Source organism: Cinclus cinclus, chromosome 3 (assembly GCF_963662255.1).
Source record: "Cinclus cinclus chromosome 3, bCinCin1.1, whole genome shotgun sequence".
Lineage (NCBI taxonomy): Eukaryota > Metazoa > Chordata > Aves > Passeriformes > Cinclidae > Cinclus > Cinclus cinclus.
Genome location: NC_085048.1, coordinates 40,090,602 through 40,112,900, shown reverse-complemented (window position 1 = coordinate 40,112,900; position 22,299 = coordinate 40,090,602). Strand labels below are relative to the sequence as shown.

Sequence of the window (22,299 nt, the reverse complement as noted above, 5' to 3'; positions counted from 1 at the left end):
GGGGAGCATTTTGGAGCACCTATGTACACACCACAGCATTTGACAAAGGACTATTTAGGCAGGGGTATTGCTCAAAAAACAAAGGGCACTGTTTTGGGGTTGGTGTGATATTCAGAGCCGAGGACATTTGGCAGAACGTAGGTGAAGTCCTGCTCATGCCATCATGGGGTACCCAAAGATCTTACTGCAGCAAGGAGGCTGGAGGCCAGGGAATGCTGAGACCCTCAGGGCCAGTACAATCTCATCACCTTGTGGGCCAAGGGATTTCCTTTGAAGCCATTTTACTTCCCTTTCTGCTCACAGAGGTGTTTTCCTCAGTCGAGGTGAAAAACAAGAAGAAAATCCCTGCGGTGTTGACAGACACAGCGTGGAAACGCGCAGCTGCGGCTAAGGCACCGGGGGAAGGTGGGTGGCTTTTTTTGTCCCAAATACGGGGTGAATACGAGGCTACTCTTCCTCCAGGAGCAGCGCGGCGATGCTCGGACCTCGGGCATTTTAACAGGGCAGCCTCACACCCAGACCCCGAGCGCGGCGCGCCGCCTCCTGCCCTCAATTCGGGACAGCGCCTGCCGGCCCCGGGTACTCCGCAAGGGCAGGGCAGGGCACACCCGGCCCGGACCACCCCATCCCCTCCTTCTCCTCCCCATCCCCTCCCTTCCCAGCCCGGTCGCGCAGCCGCGCAGCGCCGGCCGAGGGAGCCGCCGGAGCCGCCCAGCGCGGCGCGGCACTTCCCCGCCGCGGGGCCGGGCTGGGCCCGGCAGCACCGGGCTGGGCAGGGCAGGGCAGGGCAGGGGGGCTCGGCGGCTCCGCGGCGGGGGATGCGGGTGCCGGGCGCAGGATGCTGTGGGGGGTGGGCCTGGCGGCACCGCGCTCCTGCGTGGCGGACCTGAGCCGCAACCGCAGCTTGTCTCTGGGCTGGTGCGCGGGGCCCGAGGAGCCGCCGCCCGCCTTCTATGGGGGCGAGATCGTCGCCTTCCCGCTGTCGGGCGGCGGCGGCACCATGGCGGCGCTGGGCTCCGACTCCTGGTGGAAGAAGACGCTGTACCTGACGGGCGGAGCCCTGCTGGCCGCCGCCGCGTACCTGCTCCACGAGCTGCTGGCCATACGGTGAGGCTGCGGGACTGCGAGCCAAGGGCGCTCCCCGCGGGGCCGCGTCTTACACCTGCGGGGTCAGGTTGGCGAGGGCCGGCGGGCTGGGGTCTCTCCCTCACCGTGCTTTTGGCTTTTACCTTTATTTCCCTTCCCCCCCCCCCCGTTTTCCCCCATTTCCCCCCATTCGCCCTTTGCAGCAGCGCAGGAGGCGGGTCCGCGGCGAGCCCTGCGCTCGCCCCCACAGGTCACAGGTGGCCCAGGCTGGGCCCTCTCGCTGCCTCCGGGCCGGGCATCCAAAACCCGCAGCAGCCCCTTGAGGGCTGACGAGTGTGTTGCCAGGGCCGGGGTTTCTCCTTTGTCTGTTTAATGTACTGATGTATCATGCACCTGTCTGGCTTTGGGTTGGTTATTTTTTGTTGTTGTTCGTGGTTTTTTTTTTTTTTCTTTTAAATTCTGGGGTTTTTTGGCAGGAAAGAGGAAGAGCTTGATTCGAAAGATGCTATCATATTGCATCAGTTTTCAAGGCCTAGGAATGGCGTTCCGAGTTTATCCCCGTTCTGCCTGAAAATGGAAACGTACTTGAGGATGGCTGATTTACCCTACCAGGTACATCCTGCAGTTTGCCTTTGCCTTGCAGCTCTCTGTAAATTACATGGAATGGCTCATAGGCATCCTGCCTCTTGTCCCCCCAGTCTGTTTCACCCCAGGAGATGTAAACATACACCTACAGCTAGATGGGTATGCCAACACTTCTGTGGCTCCAATTAAATTTGGTGTGTAACCTTCAAAGATATGAATTGGATAATCTGGAACAGCTGTAGATTTGACTGGTAAAGCTAAATCAATGTTAAAAGTTAACTTGGCTGGAAATGCTGAAGTGAGATAACAGTCTGGAGTTTATATAGCACTAAATAACACCCCAGAAGTAAACTAGAACACTATTTGGTCCTTGAATTTCACCTTGCTAAAGACATCAAGATTAGACAGCTGCATATTCTTGTTTTTATGGAGGCCTCACCGCTGAAGCTGTCCTGAGAAGAAGTGCTTACCTTTTGCTTCACCTCCCATCGCCGATGCTTCCTCCCCAGTAAAGTGAGACAGGACTGCTTTTAGAGGTCATGAATTGTGGTTGGGTGCATCCCATACCATCTTCCTGCAGGGAGTGAAGCCTGAGCTACTTCAGCGAATGAAAGCGGTGAGAGCGGACACTTGAATCTCACGGTCTTGCCTGATGGCATCGAGGTCAAGTTGGGATGCTGCAAGTGTGACACACATCTTCTTGTGGTGTTGACAAGCTGCACAGCACACAGGCTCTTTTTTTATTTTTTTTTGGTGTGTTAGGCACAAAATGCCTTTAACGTGATGAAATAGTGATGGTGTATATATATAACTAAAATCTTAGATAGAATGAATGTCTGGGTATTTTTTCCTTTTTTTTTTTCTTCTCCCTCTAGCTTTTTCCTAAGTAATGTAATTTTGGAATTTAACTCCATACCAAGGTGTTAGGAAGAATGTTTTGTGTAAGTCAAATGCTGTACAATGGAAAACCAACCCTAGTTGTTGGAAAACCAAACCAAAAACCTTTTTTTTTTTTTTTTTACACATATGCCATTGGTATTTAGCTTCCTGTGTGGCTAAACTGCTTTGCATTGGAGGAGCGTCTAGTCAGTACATTTTGCTTAATTCTTTTAAAGCCTGAGTTTAATGTTTTCTTACAGTTTAGTGGTACTTGAATTGGATACTTGGGAGTACTGAGGAGGAAGATGTCTATCCTGTGGGATGTGTTTTCCTCATTTAGGTTTACAGAACTTGCCGGATTCTGAAGCTTGAACATGTCCTTGGAGCAGGAGGTGTGCACTTTGTGCACATTGCTTTTCTCAAAATAATTTGAGTAGAAATTGTATATTTGAGGGGATGACTTTCTTGGTGAGATCTGTATTTTTTTCTAATGTCAGCTGATGCAGTTCAAAAGTTTGTGATGGTCAGGTTTGCTCTGGCAGAGAGCAGCTAAAGAAAGCTGCATTGTATAAAATGGTTGTGACAGGACATGGTCACTTCTGAAAGATAACACAGCATTTGTATGATTCAGGATGGAGTAGTTTAGAGAGCTTGTGCTGGTCAGAAATCACACAACTTTTCAGAGAGAGGAATTTTCAGAGAGTTATCCTTCCCTCTTTATCATTTTGTACTGAAGGTCAGCATTGCTTTTTGGTGTTGCATGTCTCTATCCCTGCTCACTAGCTGTGAATACACTAAACTGACAAGACCATCAAAAACAACATTCCGACCTTCAGCTGCTTCCTCTTCTCCCTTCCTGCACATGCTTTTCTGTGGCAGCTCAGGATGATCAGAGCTGGCCTAGCTAGAGCCATGACATTTTAGTATATTTGGTTTTATCCCAGCTTGCTTCCCCACATGCTCTGTGTGCCATTTGGCAGGAGCAGGAATGGGTCCCGCAGGTGCTTTTAGCCATGCTGGCTTACATGGGCTCAAGGTGTTTGTGGGGCTACCAACCCTCTGAAGGGTTTTAGATTTAAGTTTGGTGGAGCTGAGCTTATGAGCTGAGGAGATGGCTCTTTTTTTTTCAGGAAGAAGCAGGTATTGTTTCTGTCCTTGTGTTAGGAGTATGCTGCTGCATTGGGCTCTGGCAGGTGGAGGAAAAGTGGATGCTGCTGGGGGATTGAATAGGAGGGGAACTGAAGGGGGAATTGTTCTTGGCTGGAGTTTCTTATACCCTGCCTGTAGGCTTTTATTCTGTTCCCCCACGACTGTGTTACCCTTAGCATGCTGTAGGTGACAGAGGCATCTGATGGCTGCCTGGCAGGCAGCAGGGTGGGTGTGTAGGAGCATACAGCAGGATCCAGAAGGAAACACCTTGCTTTCCTGCACACTGTCAGAGACCATGATGGAGAAGTGCTGCAGGTGGCAGCTCATGCTCATCACAGGAGAAATGCTGTGGTCATCACCTAGCTGAGGAGGGACTGCTTCAAAGGGAGGGGTCATGAAATGGAGTCAAGAGAAGACAGTGAGATGCTTAGACCGCCTTTTAAACTTTTGATTCTTTGTGTTTATTGTAGTGCATCAGACTGTTGAGTATTGTGCTTTGTGTTATACAACATGCTTTAATGGCATGTGAGGGTTGGAGTAGAGGGACATATTCCTACCTTACTCTCACCTGAATTTCTCCCAACATATGTGCTATTATCATGTGCTTATGTTTTCTTGAATCTGCCTCTGTATGTGCAAGTTTCCATGAAAAAGGATTTTGGCAGCCCCACCCCAGCTGGGCTGTCATAATCCCTAGCTGGGTTTCCAAAATATTGGATGCTTTTCTTGGTAAAGCTCTCTTTGAAAGAACCGTGTCTGTGTGCTCATCAAGATCTTTTGGGTATTCCCTGATTTCCTCAAGAATATGAAGAGCTGAGCCTTTATGTAATCTGATAAATAATTAGCACAGCAGGAGTGTGCTGTTTTCATGCCAGGTCTGTGGAAATGGCAGCCTCCTTAGGAAAAAGAAGAGCGAATGTAAAATCATAAACAGGAGTAATTGAAAATGTGAAATCTAATTTCTTCTGCGTAGTACTGTAAAATTACCCTAGAAATACCTTGCACCATTCTTTTTATAAATTCCTTACAAAGGAGGTTCTGTAGAGCTATTGTTATTGTTGCTCTGCAGGCACTTAATGTACTGTGAATGAAAAGGGATATTCTTTTGGTTTGCTTTTGGTTTTTGATAATACCATAGCTTTTCCGTGCTTAGCAGCTAGAACAGTTTTGAAGTGGAAAATTGATAAATATTTGATAGCAATTAGTATCAGCCATAAGGGTACAGAGGTTTCAAGCCTGAAAATGTCTGTTTGAGAACAGTGAGTACAAGAACAGTATAAGAGGTTTCGCAAGAGACTAAGGTTTTCTCAGGTCACTGAAAGATATTTCCTATTTTGTTTGATAAACTGTATGTAATGAAACACAAAAATCTCTTTAGGCAATGTTTAAATGTTTAGATATTAATGTCAGATAATAATTTTAATAATATTGATTTTAGATGTTATTATTAGATATTTATATGTGCTTGGAGAAATGTGCAGCTAAGTAATAACAATTTGCTTTTTTCTGGGTTGCAAATGGTATGGACTGCAGTAATTACATGATGTAATAAACACATCTTCAAGTCCAGTAGCTTCTGCAAACCACCAGTGTTTGTGCACAAGAAGGGAAATATCTTAATGGAAGGGCGTAATGAAGATTAAGCTGTCAATGCTCAGAATCTTCTAAACATGTTGTGTAGTTCCAGGAAAATCTTGTGCTTCTTTAGTAAAGTTGTAATGAAGAATTATGGAAATGTATCATTCAGTTTCTGTGCTGAAAGACCATTTTTGATGAAGGAAAGGTCTTGGAAAGTGGAAGGGCAGGGTAGTGCTCTCCTTTCAGTTTCAGATGTTGAGCAGTTTTAGAGTTTGTGCCGTGGAATTGGCCCCCGTGTCACCCACACGTGCAGATGGGAGGGATTCAGGTGCTTTATTCACCCACACAAGGATTGTGGTGGGTGAGACATGATATCACCTGCCCTGCTGTTTGTTTGGGCACAAACCCTGGAAGAGGCTATGGCCAGAAGGCGTTTCTCAGAAGTGTTACCCGTTCATTTCATCCAGAAGGGAAGAGCCTCTGGGAATGGCTGCGTGGTCCTAGTGCATTGCACATCTGCATTTGGAGTGACAAGCAGGATTCTGGTGCACTCAGACTGAGCAGGGGGCATGTTCTGGTGTATGCTCCTTGCTGCCAGAGCACCTTAATCCATCTTAAGTGGATTTGGGAAGGGTAAATACTTGAGACCCAAACAGATCAATCCAGAACTGCAAATCCTAAACCTCCAGCAATTAGGAGCTAGGTCATGAAATGCCTGGGGTGACTGCCAGATATTTGAGTGCAGAACCTTTACTGTTCAGCTTTCTGTGCTAGGAGTTTTCATTCACTAAGTAACAAGGATGGGAATCACAAGAAAAGAAAAAGGTTATGCCTTGTGTCTCTGCCTTCAGGAGTAAGAGAATTGAAGATGGATGTCTGATCACATTTGGGCAGCCAGCACTTCCTCTCAAGCTTGTTACATGAGATGGAAATTCTCTAATCTGTGTTTCACCTTGTCAAGGGAAAAGCACGGTGCTGCTTCTGTGTGAGTGCTATGCTGAGCAGGTATAGCAGTGTTTCAGTGGTGCAGTAGGGCTGTGCTCTACTGTGCTGGGCTCTTGGGAGACACAGTTGCAACAAGTAGTTGTGTAAATGTCTTGGATTTGTAAGTTTTGAAGTTGCAGAAAGCACGCTTCCTTTCTGCTCAGGAGGGAATGATATGCCTTTCATATACACTTGTGATTGTGTGTGTTTTGTCCTTGGAGGTAATGCAGCCATCCGAGTTGGGTAATGAATTTTTTTAAGGTACTTTTAACATGAAAAGAGCAGATGTGTGCAGAAACTGCATTTATTTGTGAGTCCTGTGATTTAAAACTTGTTTAGAATAATGAGCCCAGTCTTCTTGGAGATCTGAGTATCTCCAACCCTTAAATAACCCAGGTATTTAAATAATAGATAATATAATTTAAATAATATTGTATCACATGGCATTCAGCATAAAAGCATGGAACACCTTGCAGGGCCTGGAATTAATTTTATCTGAATTGTCATGTAGGGTAAAGCTGCTACTCTGATTGGGTAGCCACTGCTACTCTAGAGTACTAATAAAAAAAAATGTTGGATTTGTTGATTTGTTTCTTTAAAAACACAGAAGACTATTTAAAAATATTTATTCTCATTGAAATAGAACCTGAAGGGTTTTTTTTGGTCTGTATATTTGTTTGTTTACTTGATTTTTTTTTCCTTAGAACTATTTTGATGGAAAACTTTCCCCTCAAGGGAAAATGCCTTGGATTGAATACAATCACAAGAAAGTATCTGGCACTGAGTTCATTATTGACTTCTTGGAAGAGAAACTTGGAGTGAATTTAAATAAACACCTTGGTCCACATGAAAGAGCTGTTTCCAGAGCTGTGACCAAAATGGTGGAGGAGCACCTCTACTGGTAAGTTTGCATGGCAAAGCTGGCTGTGTTCTTGTGCTCTCAGTGTGTCCCTGAGCTTGGGCCTCATGGCACATGAATGCTTCTTTTCTCTTGCAGAAATCTTGGGTACCCAATTATTAACTTCATAACTCTCTTCATCCTAGGAAACTGCTGATCCCTTATGTGTATGGTGCTATGAGCCAGGGATAATTCCCTTGAAAGGTTGTGCTGTGTAAGCAAGGTAAAGTCAGGCCCTTTGACTGCAGTTTTGTAGAAGGGAGCAGCAGTGGGATGCTCCTCTGCTCAGTGTGAGTTCTGTATAGGAGCAGCCTTGTTAATAAAGACCAAAACATCAAGGTAGCTGAATATATTTGTTTTGGGGAGTGTAGAATCCAGTGTTTGTGGTGAATCCAGAATATTGTTTTCTTACTTCTACAGATTTTAATTACGTGTGAGTGATTGCAGTACAGATCATTGCCTTTCCCATAACACAGGATTCTCCTGTTGATCTGTATTGTTGACAATACTGCCAATTCATAGTGTACAGTATTAGTCACAGTATTCTGAGAAGCTGAAGTATGTATATTAATGGAAAATAGAAATAGAACCTTTCTGATACTTGATGCATTTTACTGACATATTTAAAAATAATATCTGTGATTTCCTCTGTGCTTTACATTTCAGTCCTTTTTAAGTGTCCTTTCCAGTTTGGGCATAGAGGCATCAAGTGGACGTGCATTGTGGATGCTGCATTTGCTGCCTTAGCAGGCACAAGGCTTTCTCCCAATAGTTTACTTTCATTTAAGCATTTAAGTCCTTGCTACACTAAGCTTTGTATTTATGTTGCATGTTTTTTCTTCAAAACAATGTATGATTTTAAAATTGAATGCATTTACCTGCTTTTTCTTTCACCTTTTGTTCAAAGATCAGCAGCAATATCTGTAGATATAGTTCTTCACATAACTTCTAGTGTCTCCTGAGAACAATTTTAGCATTCAGTAATTAGCAGATTGAAGTGATTTTGTTTAGAAATTAAATCTCTGCCTTCCAAGAAGTGTGGCCTTCACCAATTATACCCATCTGCAGTGTTGTAGCCTCCCAAACATGATACAGGCAGCCTGTAAATTAACTTTTTTTTTGATTCATTTTTCCACCCTCAGTTATTACAGCTGCCAAAGGGAGGATGAAGCCTTTTGGTCTCCAAATGCTTCATCTCCTTGCCTTAGTGTCAGTTGTTCCGTGGTTCATAGATTTAACTGTGTTAAACATGTCATTACTGATGGCAGGCTTACACTGCTGTTGCGTCTCAGTTACAGAGTGCTTTCCTCTGTGAAGCTGTTGTCTGTCCATCCAGGCTCCCCTAGAGCTGGCTGGACACTGCTGGACATGACATAGGCAGGTGTGGAAGACAGGTGTTGAAAATTCAGGCACTGGCCCAGAGAGGGGACATTGAAACAAAAGGTAGACAAAGTTACATCAAGAACAGAGATGTGCATGCCTGGCTGTGTATCCCTGTTGCCTTTCCTGTCTAGTTGCACAGCCGAGTTCCTCCAAGGCATGTATTTTTGCTGCAGTGAAGTAAAAAGTCCAACTGTTAAGTCTTACTGTATGTCCCTCTGGCTGTACCAGAAGCTTGATATGTTGGTGAGGTTATACCTTGCCGATTCCTTGTAGGAGGCAAAGCCTGAGCCATGAGGTGTTGCAGTTGTACTGCTGTAATTCCTGGAGAGCAATTTTGACTGTCCTGTACTTATACCAAAGTAAAATCAGGTTTTCAGTGTGTAGGACCATATTTCTCCTCCATCTTTCTCCACAGCATTGCATCTGTGGTTGTGGGATCCCTTCACCTCTGTCCCTGAACCCTTCCCACATCCCACCACAAGCTTGGGGTTTTTATTTAGTGTCCTTGTGTCCCATGGTGAGGAATTTAAAACAGTGATTTTCTGCAGAATAAGGCATATAAAACCAAGCCTCCAAAGCAGTGATACATAATGTGATTCCTACTGTTTCGTTGCCAGCAGCATGCAAAGTAGTTTCATCATAAATAAGTAATACTGTAGTACATTTATCAGACAAAGAAGAAAAATACATCCTGTGGTGTGCTGTCTCTGGGTGGAGCTAATCCTGGTGGATGCTCAGCATTTCCTCCAGAAGTGTTTAGTTTTGCCAAGGTAGTGGCTTATCTTCAGTAGTTAGTGCCTGTTACATGTGGGAATGACTGCCTTGGCTGGAGTTGAGAGCAGTGTGGAGCTGTTGAGAATCTCAGCCTCTGGACACCTTCTCTCTGCCCTGGGCTATGGCACCTGGCAGGGCTGAGGCAGAAAGACAAGTGAGCGTGCCTATTTCCATGCTGGGGTCACACCATGTCTCTGAGATGCACAAAACTGATTTGGAACTGGTGCTGGAGCTCCAGTCCCTGGGGAATGCAGTAAACCATTAGACCTTTGCTAGGTTTAGTTGGCAAAAGAAAAGAAAAATCCTCTAAGCTGAATGGGTGTTGAGACGAGCCAGCAGTGAAGAGATAGAACTACAATAATTTTATGATTCTCATCCCAGGTCCTGGATCCAGTGCAATGTCTGTCATCTGCTGTAGGCTTGCTGTGAGTCACCTCCACTGCCTGCAGTGTCCCATGGGCCCCCAGACACCAGTGGGGCACCCAGAGCCACCTCTGGGGAATGCACTGGGTTTTTGGTGTAACTGCAGCTGGGATCTGTGGGATCAGACCTCTGGTTAAGAGAGGTCTGATTCTCACTTCCTTCTGGACCTGGCATGCTAGGCTCAAGAGTAGTGCTGAGATTCAGGCCAGAATTCCTGGGTGCCTGTAGGGCTAGTAGTCACTCTGAGATGTTTTCTGTCACTTCAATCTCAGGAGACAGATCTTAGGTCGGTGACATTAATGCGCTTAGTGAGGACATAAAGCCTTGAATATTCAGCTTAAGCAGGCTAGCCCATTAGATTGGGTGAGCTGTATTGTCAAACACAACTGTAGTGATTTATAAGTGCGTGTGATTTATAAATGTGTGTGTATGTATATATATACTTGCAAATATATTTGACTTGTATCTTGCTTTGTCTTTCAAGAAGCAAGCATCATATGTGATGAATGCTTGAAGTACAGGAAGAACATGATATAAGAATACAGATGAATCTGACTTTGGTCAGTATTCAGGCTTGCTATGTGTTAAACATAAAATATGTTTGTAATGTAAATATGTGTAAATACATCAAGCCAATTTTAAGAACAGTGTCTCTCCCACTGCAACAATGATGTGGCTTGAATGCTGCTGGTGGCTGAAAAGCCAGTTGCTCTGAGAAGTTGCACAGCTGGTGGGGTTTCTACAGCTGATTGTGGAATGAATTTATTATAATCCTTTTGTATATCAAGAAATTCTAGTCTGCACAGGTTCAGATAGGAAAAAAAAACTTGCTGTTCACATGCTTGTAAATGCCTTCCCCTTGCCTTGAAGTTCATACACTTTTGGGATAATCAGGCAAGCTGCTGTTGATGAGTCACTTTCTTCATCTCCTCACCTGATTTATGTATTGAGGCCAAAGATGATGTTACATTTAGACTTTGGATTTCCTTCACCCCCACAGCATTGCTCTTTAATGCATTATTGTTTTATTTATGCTCTTAGATTTGTACAGATGTGCTGGCATAAATGCGAATGGTAATGTTTCCCAAAATGTTCTGTTCAGGCCAATATTTAAAATAATTATGTAATCCCATAGATACATACTCCAGTGTAAAATGTATAGTTATGCTGTACTGAAGTAGATTATGTATACTACCCAATTTCTGGCATTTCCTTATCTTTTGTAATATTGATAATACTCCACTAATGTAGTCTGAATCGAGGAGTGATGGGTGGAATTAAATGCTGAGAAGCATATTTTGGTAGAAAACACAAATTAATGAACCCTTGAATGGAATTTGTTTAATAAAGTGCTTGTAAAACCAGTTTAAAAAGTGTTTTTAACTCTCTCTGAATTGGATCCTACTTTTCCCTTGTTTTGTCTACTCAGAACCGTAACATTTTGGAAGTAAACTCTGTGATTGTCTATTTAGCTGCCCTCATTGCCCATGTAAATTTGAGGTTTGGGACATGTAACAATTCTGATCATTCAAAGGGACAAGCAGATGCCTTAAGATTTGTGCTTGACAGTTTAGCCTAAGCAGGATTACCTAAATCCTGTGTAGTTCTTCGTTGCTGTCCTGGTCATTAAACACCTGATTTGATTTCTGCCTCTTCCAGACCCAAAGACCTTCTTCTCCCAGGGCAGTAAGTGAGCTCTGGGGAAATGTCTTTTTGCATTAATGTATGGGCCAATTAGCTTTGTGGGAAACCTTGTTCATTCTGTTTTATGAAATTAAAACAATTTTGGACATGGTTGATCACTCTTGGTGCGATGCCAGCTCACTGGGTGTGGTTGGAGTGAGCAGTAACGATGGCAAGTCCATCGGACCAGGTTTAATCTTGTGCAACTTAGGTGAATTAAAAAATGCTGCAGTGAAGTTCCTGTGTTCTTTTTCTGTTTTGTTTTGACTTATTTTTCTTATTGCCCTTCTTGAGGCCTGGCCTGTTGTCCTAAAGCAACTAAATTGTATTGCAGAGTTGCCAGATGAAGCAGGTCAGGTCCATCCTGGGGAAGGAGGGTCTTTGCAGCAAGACGGAGCAGTGCTTTCAGAGAGCAAGTTCTTCCTAGCTTATTCAAATAATAAATAATAACTTATGGATTAGGAGAAGAACTTGTTCAGAGCAGCACTGTGGAGAAGGACTTGGGGGCTCTGGTGGATGAAAAAACTGGACATGAGCTGATAGTGTGAGACAGCATCCTGGGCTGCATCAAGAGAAGTCAAGGGAAGTGATTCTCCCCTTCTACTCTGTGTTTGTGCGATCCCCACCTGTTTCCAGCTCTGGAGTCCCCAGCATAAGAAAGATCCTGTTAGAGGATCTAAGGGCCTGTTAGAGCAGGTCCAGAGGAAGCCAAAAGATGATCAGAGGATTGGAGCACCTCTCCTGTGAAGACAGGCTGAGAGAACTGAGGTTATTCAGCATTGAGAGCAGAAGGCTCCAGGGAGAACTTGTTGTGGTCTTCCAGTACTTAAACAGGGCTTATAAAAATGAGGGAGTGACTTCTTACATGGGTAGATAGTGATAGGATAAAGGAGAACAGTTTTAAACCAAAAGAGATGTAAATTGGATTTTAGAAAAAAGTTCTTTACTTGAAGGGTGGTGGGGCACAGGTGACCCAGAAAATTGTGTCTGCCCTGTACTTGGAAGTGCTCAAGGCCAGGTTGGATGGGACCCTGAGCAACCTGATCTAATGGGTAATGTTTCTGCCCATGGAGTAGGTGTCCCTGCAGTGGACATTTAGTTGGAAGTAGATGATTTTTAAGGTCCCTTCCTACCCAAGTCATAGTATTGTAATTATTTCCTACTGTTCACATTGAGTTGTTCCTATTCAGAGCTGTACCTGCTGAAGAGACCCTGTCCTTTACCAGGGCAGTGAAACAGGACTACTGCAACGTTCTGCTCTATAGAGTGCCCTTATGCCTGCAGGCCAGCCTTCTTTCCATTTGTCTTAAATCCTGTTTTACCTTTGTTCCTGGAACAGGGCAGTCTCACACCACATCTTCCAGACAAAGTCAATGTTTTAGGAGTTTCAGTAGCTCTTTACTGCTGCGTTTGTTGGCTTAATATTCCTCCTGTATTGCTGGTGCCCCTTCTAAATCTGTCTCTGATTTAAACTTGCCTGCTCAATGACTAGAGTTCATCCATCAAGTTTGAAAAACCAGGACTGTGCAGAACACTCCATTCTAAAAGTGGTGTTGAAGCATGTGAAATGTCAGCAGGATGCTTTTGTTATAATTATATAGTGCTGGAGGTTGTGGAGTAATCTGTTGAGGGTCAAAGCCATCAGTAGCAGAGCAGGTGCATTTTTTGTTCTTCCCTGTTTATACATTTGCAGCAAAACCTGTTCACACCTCCTTGTTACTGACACCAGTGAAACCAGCTAGAGCAGAAGGCACTGAACTGCAGTGGACAATGTGAGTTGGATAAAATGTACATTATCAAAAGAAGTCACTGGAGTTCTCCAGGAGATACTGTTTTTTTTTCCCCTTTCTTGAATTCGGTGCATCATATCATCACTAAGGAAATTATGTGGAGTTGGAAATACGTACAGTGATAAAACTGAAGTCATATTCTAAACTAAAAGAGTGAAGTCTTGGAATGGCTTGGATTGGAATATGTGTATCAATTCCCAGTGTTTCTGAGACCCCGCATGCTTCCTGTGTTTATCTTGTCTACTTTGAGATGTCTGTAGCCATTTTTCCAACAACTCTTGAACTTGATGAGAAAAGTTTATATATATAGTGTTTTTGGTTTATTTGAAATTTCTGAAGATGTTGGAGATTAAAAAAGATAATGTTTCTTTTTTTTCTGGAGTAACAAATCAAGATCTGTTGGCCTATAATATTAATAAAGAACAAAAACTCATGTTTTGGGAAACAAAAGTTAAAGCTTATGATACCAATTTTTATAAAAATACTTCTTAAAGAATATTATTTGCCATTTAATAAATCATGGAAGGCAACAGAGTCCTTTAGAAATGTCTCTCTCATAAAATCAGCATTTTGAAGAGAGGAAACTGTGCAGGAGAAAACCAACCCAATAATCACTACCTCTTAATTTTTTATATTTTATTTTTAAAAGATCATGTTTTTCTTAGTTTCTGAGGAGAAATCTTCTGAAAAGTTACTGCCTCGGTATTTATGTTGGAGCAAAGTTACTGCTTGCCTAAGTGTCAGCAGTATAGAAAGGAAAAAGGTTGGTGGGAAAGATTGATTTTTTGAGGGGGGGCTGTTTTGTTGTTGTTTTGCCCAGGTCTGTGCAGCGAGTTGTCTTTAGCTAATAAATCTCTTTGGCACTGTGTTTTGTTGCATGAGTTTAGCAGAATTCTGCAGCTTTTACTTAATATTTCAACATGAATCTTCTTTTCTCCTGAAATGAGTCATGATTTACTGAGACAATAAGCACTGGGCAGTCTGCCTAAGTACTGTAAAGTGGGTTTGCTCTGCTGGCACTCGGAGTCTGCTGTTTATGGAAGCTACCTCTCCATCAGGGCAGTGAGTGCTCACCTGCCTGACCTCTGTGTGAGCCTCTGCAGGGTGGTGTTGGGCTCTCTGGGGATTGCACTGCTATAACTTGGTTCTGCATCCTTCTAGGACTTTAGCTTATTGCCAATGGGTGGAAAATCTTCACGAGACTCAAAAGATGGTTTCGCTTTTTGGCCCCTTCAGCGACTTGCTGAAGTGGATCTTTTGCCATCTGACCAAAGGAATCGTGAAGCGGGAAATGTACGGCCATGGCATTGGGCGCTTCTCGGAGGAGGAGATGTACACGCTGATGGAGAAGGACATGCGGACTCTGGCAGGCCTCCTGGGTAAGGTACAGTGAGTTACGGTGCTCTGTGCACAGCCACTCTCTCCACAGGGCGGAATTGACCTCCAGTGCTTCCTGACAGCTTGATAGCACACAAATAATCTCGTTTTGGCAGAAGCTAGAGGCTGTCATTTAGTGCCTTCCTTGCTCTGGCTGAGACACCGTTTCTTTTCCTGCTGTTTGCTGCCAAATTGTGTGTCTAGAGGCACAAGAGGCTTCCTTCTCTGAGCGCAGAGTATGTGCATGCAGAGGAGCAAAACGTGGCCTGCTGTTTTGGAAGATCATTTAGCGATTCGAAATTAGGAAAATGCAGTGCATAGTTCTGCAAATGAAAACTCTTTATTTATACCTTTTTTGAGGGGCTGGGGTGTGTGTGTGTGTGTGTGTCTCATTTTTTATTTTCTGGTTGTATTTGCTTTCCTGTTTATTTGTGGCTGTTTGACAGATTGTTATGAGGCTGCCATTTGAAAGCCCTTTGCAGCTGTTATTTTGATGAGCTGAACTTTGTTGTGTTTGGTTGGTGTCAGCAGCTTTACTCAAAGCTCCCAGTAGGAGATGGTTCTGTGCTGTCAAAATAGCTGTGTTTGAGATTCTTGGTTATCTTGGGTGGATCCCATACAATTAGTCTTAAGGATGACTTCATTTAGCTAGAATTAACCTCATTTCTGTTGTGTGGCTTAGGTTGAAATATGCACTGAAACTGTTTTGTACTGAGCTTCTGCTCCACTAAGAGCTGAGCATATTGTGCATCTTTGTAACACTTACATTTTGAGGAATTGCTGTGGTGCAGGTCATTACTTTGCTTGAGCTTATGTCTCTCTTGTGCAAGAAACCAAGAGAGATGATACCTGTGTGTTGTTCCCTGTAACAATTGCTTTAAAGAGGTGGCTGAGTGGAGGACAGGAGGATGCCTCCCTGCCCAGTGCTCCAGAGCAGGACACACTGCACACACTCTAAAGAGGCAAGTGTGGAGTGGATGAAAGGAACAAGCTGGGGAGAGCCCAGCAGAAGGCAGAAGCTGAGTGCTTGCTGAGAAAGGGGAGGAAAAAATGTGCTTCTGGACTTCCAAGCTGTTTTGGAAAGGAAGGTATTTGCAGTGGACCCAGATAGAGAGTTTTCTATAACTTTGTTTTCTGAAACAAACCTGTTGAGTTGCTGGATTGGGACCAATGTTCCCAAGGAAAACATGTTTCCTCATGGGAAAAAAGCTCCATGAGGTACATGGACACAATAAGCAAGGGAAGATTTGTTGGCATTTGTTTGGAGATTGAGGTCCCCTTTCTTTGCGAGGGAGGAAGGGAGGGAGCAATTCATTTTAGAAGAGGTCTGGTCATACCTGCTGCAGAGCTGTGGCCAGCTCCAGGTGTTCTCCTCTGTGGACTACTGATGCTGTAGTTTTGAGATTGGCACTGCGTGGCTCCATGCTCATTACAGGGAGAGGGGTTGAGACAGGACATGGAGCAAGTTCAGTCTATGACTTAGTAGCTCAGCAAAGCCCTCTGGTTCTGGCAAAACAACTCTCAGGCTGAAAGGAGTGGCAGTGGATATGTCTGTGCTAAAGTCATCCCTGTCTGCCAAGAGTAGACAGAACTTGCAAGAGAAAACTAAAACGTGTGCCTGAGTACCTGTAAAGCTATCTTGATTTGCTTATTTATCTGGAGTATATTCTGACAGTCAGATTTGTAACATTTCAAGTTCAAAGGCATAATTTAATCATCTAGACAGATCTCTGTGGGTCAGACTGCTTGACTGCTATCTTGAGGCCTGTGCCTTTTTACTGGCTTGGGGATAGCTTTCTAAAAGCCATCCAGTTTTAATTATGAGATTTCAGCAGGTGGAGATGCCACCAGGTTTTGCTGACAGATGTTAGTCACTATCTAAATCTGTTCAAAATTGGACTTGTGTCAAATCAGAGTTTGTTCAGTTCTAGCTTGCAGACAGATGGTCTTCCTACTTCTTTGTCCCTTCCAGGGTGGTTTGGGTCATCTCTCTGTGAAGGTAAATGCTATAATCAGTCTCTGGCTTTTGTGGAAAATGTACTGGAAATCCTCAAACACTGTATCAAATTTTTAATTGTATTATACATGTATTACCAGCAGAGTTTTTCCTCTTAATTCCAAATTGTTATTGAGAAAGTACCTGTGTACTTCAGAAAGCCTTGATGGGCATTTGCTGTATTCATATTATTTTATTACATTACCAGCTGAATATTGTACATTTTTTTAATCTCCTCCTCTGAAATGGATGTCAGATTAGTCAGTGTGCAGTTACATGAATCATTATATTTTCCCTTTTGATTTTTGGTGACTTTGTCTACTTTTCTGTAATTGCCTTAATTTTCATTAACATGAGTATGCTCATCTTTTCTCCAGCCATCTGTTTATGGTTGGGTCTAGTAACTGTGGCCTCCAGGTAGGATCCTGGAGTGGAGACAAGAGGTGGGATGAAGACTCCCAGCCTGACTAGAGGCTTCCCTGTTTCAAAGGGGGAAGGAGAAGGCAGTCAGTCAGCTTACTTGCCTGCACAATCTTCATGAGTGTTTTCCCAGAAGAGAAAGTAGTTGGGATTTCAGCTGTTACCTTAATGCCTATGGTGCAGAATAGCTGCACATACCAAACTGTCAGCCATTAGGAATATCTGGTTAATGCTCCCCCTTTTTAACAGAGGCCATTCACATGGGAACAAGAATAACTTTTAATTCTACGAGCTGTTTACAGAGAATGATAACTTTGTAGTTGCCAGTTCCTATGGCATTAATTTTGACACTCCCAATCACATCTTTGATGCTTACTTTTTCTTTATTTCTATTTCTGAGAATAATTTTTCTATCTCCCTTATACCCATTTCCCTGACAGGCTCCTCCTGATTGTATAAACATGGAAATTGAAACTAACCCCACTGTGATGGATCAGCCTGTCCCATTGGTAGCACTTTTCTCTCTGTCCTGCAGTCTTTAAACTGCAAATATGATTTCCTTATATTTTAGCAGTTTCCTGCTGCCTGGTAATACTGTAAGAAAGTGTGGGGAATGAGCACATGAATTAGCAGTATATAAAAATACACATTTTGGTAATTGTTTAGAACAGGCAAGGGAGTGACCATCAATCTGTTGGTGCACTCTCAGCTGTTTGCCTCTCAGGCTCTTTGGTAGATGGGGATTTTGAGCAGGGAGTTGCAGGGCAGCAGCTTTCTGAAGTGGATTTTGAAAAGCATTTAGTGCTTTGGCAAGGGCAGGAGTGCTCAGAGCTGAAAACTCAGAGGTTGGACTAACCTGGATCTGAAGTTAGTTAAGTGCCCTGTAGCAGCCTGCAAGCAACTTGGCCCTGTGGAAAGAGTCAGGCCTGTGTCCCACCTGTGTGCTTCTTGCTGGGGTTTCTTGACCCACTGTTGAAATATCTGCTTTTGAATCCACTGATACGTGCATTTGTAAACAGTGGAGCTGTGTACTCTCAGATTCCTGGGAAGTACAAAGTTTATCCAAGTCCAGTGTGACTAGGTGATTTCATTTCTGTTGGCTTAGCCAGGGAATGCAGAGAGGTGTTTGAGATGATCAGTGCTGTGGCACCCTGGATGTGACAGACACTGTGTCATCTTGCCTAAAAGCGGACTCAGAGATACCTGGTCTATCAGAAAGTCTTCTGGACTAAAGTTGCACTGGGAGTTTTGAGAACAGATTGGAAATGGTGGAAGAAAATGTGCACAGATGCCGTATTTTGTGGTGCAGCATGACTTAAAACTAGATTTATTCCACAGTTTTATTTTTTCTTCTTGTGCTTTTGTTTCCATGCACCTGAAGGTATGGGGTGTTGTGCCTGGGGAGCCAGAGGGTGGGATGGTTTAGCCCTCACTCAGAGCCTGCTTTGGTTATAGTGAGATGGAAATGACAGTATTTCTTCCCAGCACAGCATCACTATGGATTGAATCTCAAGACCCAGTTGTATGGTGCTAAATTCCTGGTGCTGGCATATAACTGTGGTGTAGGGACCAATTTTTGAGCTGTGTTTGAGATTGATGAGTGCTTAGGTGTCAGATAAATACCGAAAAGACACAACATTTACTCTGTACAGAATTTTCAAACAATAAATTGATAGAACAGTGGAAGAGCTGGGGAGAATTAACTGCATATTTAAATGACATCTGACAGGCCAGAGAAGGTTATTGTTACTGGCTGTTCCTGAGCACTGTTCTGCTGTGCTCTTGTCCAGGGGATTGGCAGCATTCCTTGTACTGTACACTGGAATTTGATGCATTTTACACTGGGCAGTTCCTCTGGACTTGCTCAATAAACCTAACATTGAATAACCTGCTGAATTACAGGCAGCTCGGAAGAATGTCCTGTGGAGATGGGATAACTGAATTTTGAGAATTCAATTAGGAACCACATTTCACAGTTTATAGCACTTTGGGCCGAGGCAGAAACAGTGCAACCAGCTAACCTGACCTCTGCAATACTTCATGTTTCACTGTGTGCTCTGTGCGTGGTCTTTGTTCCAGGTCTCCTGCCTGTGATGGGAAAACAAGTCTAACAAGTGGATGTTTTGTTGCAAACAATGGCTTTGAAGCATGTATTTTCTTCCCTGTCTTAGTTAGTTACCTGGTTGTGCTGTGGTGCCCATTTAGGACCATCATGGCATTGGGGTGCCCAGAGAGGTAAGCAGAACTGGTGTGAGGAACAGACATGTCCCTGCACCAGGCCCAAAAGGCTGCTGTTTCACTTAGTGCCTGCATGCCTGATATGCCTCTGTTTGACTTCTGCCTGTCAGGGTCAGTGAGGGTGGGGGCACTGCAGTGGTGGTGTGCGACAGGACCTGTCCACTCCTGCCTGTGGCTTTGTCCTCTACCTGGAAAAGCAGGTTATTTCTGAGCAGTTGCTGCAGGTATGACTGGTGCATCCATTTAATCATGTGCAAATAGAGAGAGAGGGAAAAGCTTTGGGTGTGACTTTCTTTTTCCAGCTGATTGGATGAGTAAATTGAACCTGTATCTGCATGGATGAGTGGTAAGGGATGACCAGCTTCTTTCAGCAAGTTCATGATTTTGAATTGTGGTTGAGTGGTTTTGGGTTTGCACCAAGGCAAGGATGTTGTTTTCAGGCATCTTGTAGCTGCAGAGCAGATTTAAAGAGAAGCCAGAACAAGTGCAGTTTGTGAGTGATGCCAGCTGTGCAGAGCAGAGGAGATTCCTTGGCCACTGGTGGCTCTGTAACTGGCCTGGTTATAGAAGTTTTGAGCACTGGCAAGCTGCAGTTTCCTGCAGATTTCACCTGCTGAACCCTAGGAACAGCTTTGGAATCCCTGTCTTTGAATAAGTGAACCTTTTCATTGGAATTATTTGAGTAAATTAAATATGCTGAAGGTGGATGTGATTTTTTTTTTTAAATTATCTGGAGAAACGTGACATCCAGTCAATAAATATTTGCTGTTGTATTTACAGGTGACAAGAAGTACATTATGGGATCAACTGTTTCTACTGTTGATGCCACTGTCTTTGGACATCTGGCACAGGCAATGTGGACATTACCAGGGACTCGACCAGAGAGACTAATCAAAGGTAAGAAAGCTTAAGTGATCTCTGATTAAAAACTTTTGGTGACATTTTCCGCATTTAAACGTGGAGTACCTTGGAAGGACATTTTGAAGACTGCAGTACTTCAGCAGACTTTTATTGCATTTTATGTAGCATTTATATCCTGTAACATTGCTTTCTCTTAAAATTCTTTGTTTTCTCTTTAATGTTCTACACAGTAATTGTTTCTATTTCTGTATTTGATCCTTTCCCTGTTTAACTTGGCAAAACCTTAAAGCCTCAAAGGAGTGAATGCTGGGTAAAGTATGAGAAAACAGAAGAACAGCTATTAGCCAAATTCTGCTGAACCGAGTACTTTCCTTGATAGTAGAACTGCAAGTGCTATTGTCTCACTGAAATTACAGCCTTTGCTGTTCTTGAAGATGCCAGACAAAGGAAGAAATCCAGCTTGGCTTTGGAGTCACTTTGCTTTTGCTTGAATTGGAAACTACCATATCCCTTCTCTCCACAGAGGGTTGTTTTCTTGTTTGGTTCTTTTTTATGTGGGATGATGCAGATGTTCAAGTAACTGCATCTCTTTTCATAGTAAAATCACACAGCATGAAAACTGGGAAGAGCTAAGGAGAATGATGTGAAATGGTGTAAAAGGAATTAATCTGGCCTGTAAACCTACTCTGTGCAAGAGAGCTCTGCTAAGCCTGTGGTTAAGAGGCACAGACTTATTCTTTTCCTTGGGTGATGAGCACTTGAGATGAGGATATAAATATTGGCTATGCAGTTCTTTCCCTTGATGTCTGGGCCATCACGGGTAAAATTCTGAAAGGCTCATGGCTGTCTAGAAAGATTACTATGCTTGTTGAATTAGTTTGTCTCTAATGAAAATAAATAGAAGATAATAGATTGAAATACCCTAGAGCATGGTTGATTCTGTGTACCTGTCAACCTACTTATATGTCATGTGTACAGGTTTTACATGCAGCTCCCCTTTAATACGATGGTATTTCTTTCTTTGAGTTTTTTTTTATAGTTTATTCTGTAAGCACACATGTATTTATAAACAAGGCATAAGATACTAAGGCTGGGAGCAATAGGAACCAGCCAGTGGCCATAGCAAATGTGAATTTATGTTGCAGACAACGCTGCCATCTGGTGGTGAAAACCCCGCATTCACTGTATTTGATAAACATTCTGTGCCCATCTGTAAGATCAAATTCTGTCTTTAGGAACCAGGTGTTTGCAGTTAAGCCAAGAGTTCTACTACAAAAATCTGACAGTATTAGTGTCTTGTCTTGATTTGTTTTTGTAGAGGTTGAATTTCGGATACTTTGCTATTTTTGTGAACATGCATTTGTGTTTATTTCAATGTAACCCTTCTTGTTGTATGTGGTTACATTAAAGTTAGAAACAGAGCTGCTAAGAGGATTGATGGCATCTTGGGATTTTGAAACTTTTTTGGAAAGGCCCTACGCAGTTTGTTTCCAAACACAGCTAATGTGTTTTTGCATCATCAGGTGAGTTAGAGAATTATTGGGTGGATATATTTACTGAAGTCTGTTGTGTTGTGTTGCAGGTGAACTGATTAACCTTGCTATGTACTGTGAAAGAATAAGGAGGAAATTTTGGCCAGAATGGCACCATGATGATGACAACACTCTGTATGAATCTGAGGAAAGCAGTGAGGCAAGCAAGACTTACTCCCCTTTGCAGGACTTCAGTTTTTATTCAAGGACAGAAACATTCGATGAGGAAGGGAACAGTATTTCCCAAACCCCTGACACAGATTACACTGGACACTCCCTCTTTGACTCGGATGTGGACATGGATGAGTACAGAGATCATGAACAATGCAAGTGATATGTACAAGTGTCTCCCATTGTACAGATAAGCTGTTTCTTGGGATCACTCTGATTTGTTTTCTCCTTCAGGTCAGGAAGAGGTTTATACCACTTTGGAAGAAACCGTGCTTGATTCAGCTGTCGCATACTGCTTGGACTATTTCAGCTGTATTTCATTTTGTGTAATTGTTCAGGTGGACCAAGGTAAACACATTTAAAACACACGTGAGCAAGCTGGAGGTCTAGAGGGCAGCAGGACCTTTAAATCTGTTTTTGTTCATGTTCAAAACCAGATTCCCCATCCAAATGGGGTGAACTTCTGGGAAGTGGAACATTTGTCACATCTGG

At 43.3% G+C, this 22,299-nt stretch overlaps 1 protein-coding gene across 1 annotated transcript; it reads left to right on the top strand.

Annotated features, from left to right (window-relative positions):
* Window positions 1-838: 838 nt before the first annotated feature.
* FAXC (failed axon connections homolog, metaxin like GST domain containing) lies at window positions 839-21,970 on the top strand. Its single transcript, XM_062488694.1, has 6 exons — window positions 839-1,107; window positions 1,563-1,698; window positions 6,966-7,162; window positions 14,374-14,591; window positions 20,024-20,140; window positions 21,687-21,970. The coding sequence occupies exons 1-6, from the start codon at window positions 839-841 to the stop codon at window positions 21,968-21,970; spliced, it is 1,221 nt and encodes a 406-aa protein (XP_062344678.1).
* Window positions 21,971-22,299: the final 329 nt, after the last annotated feature.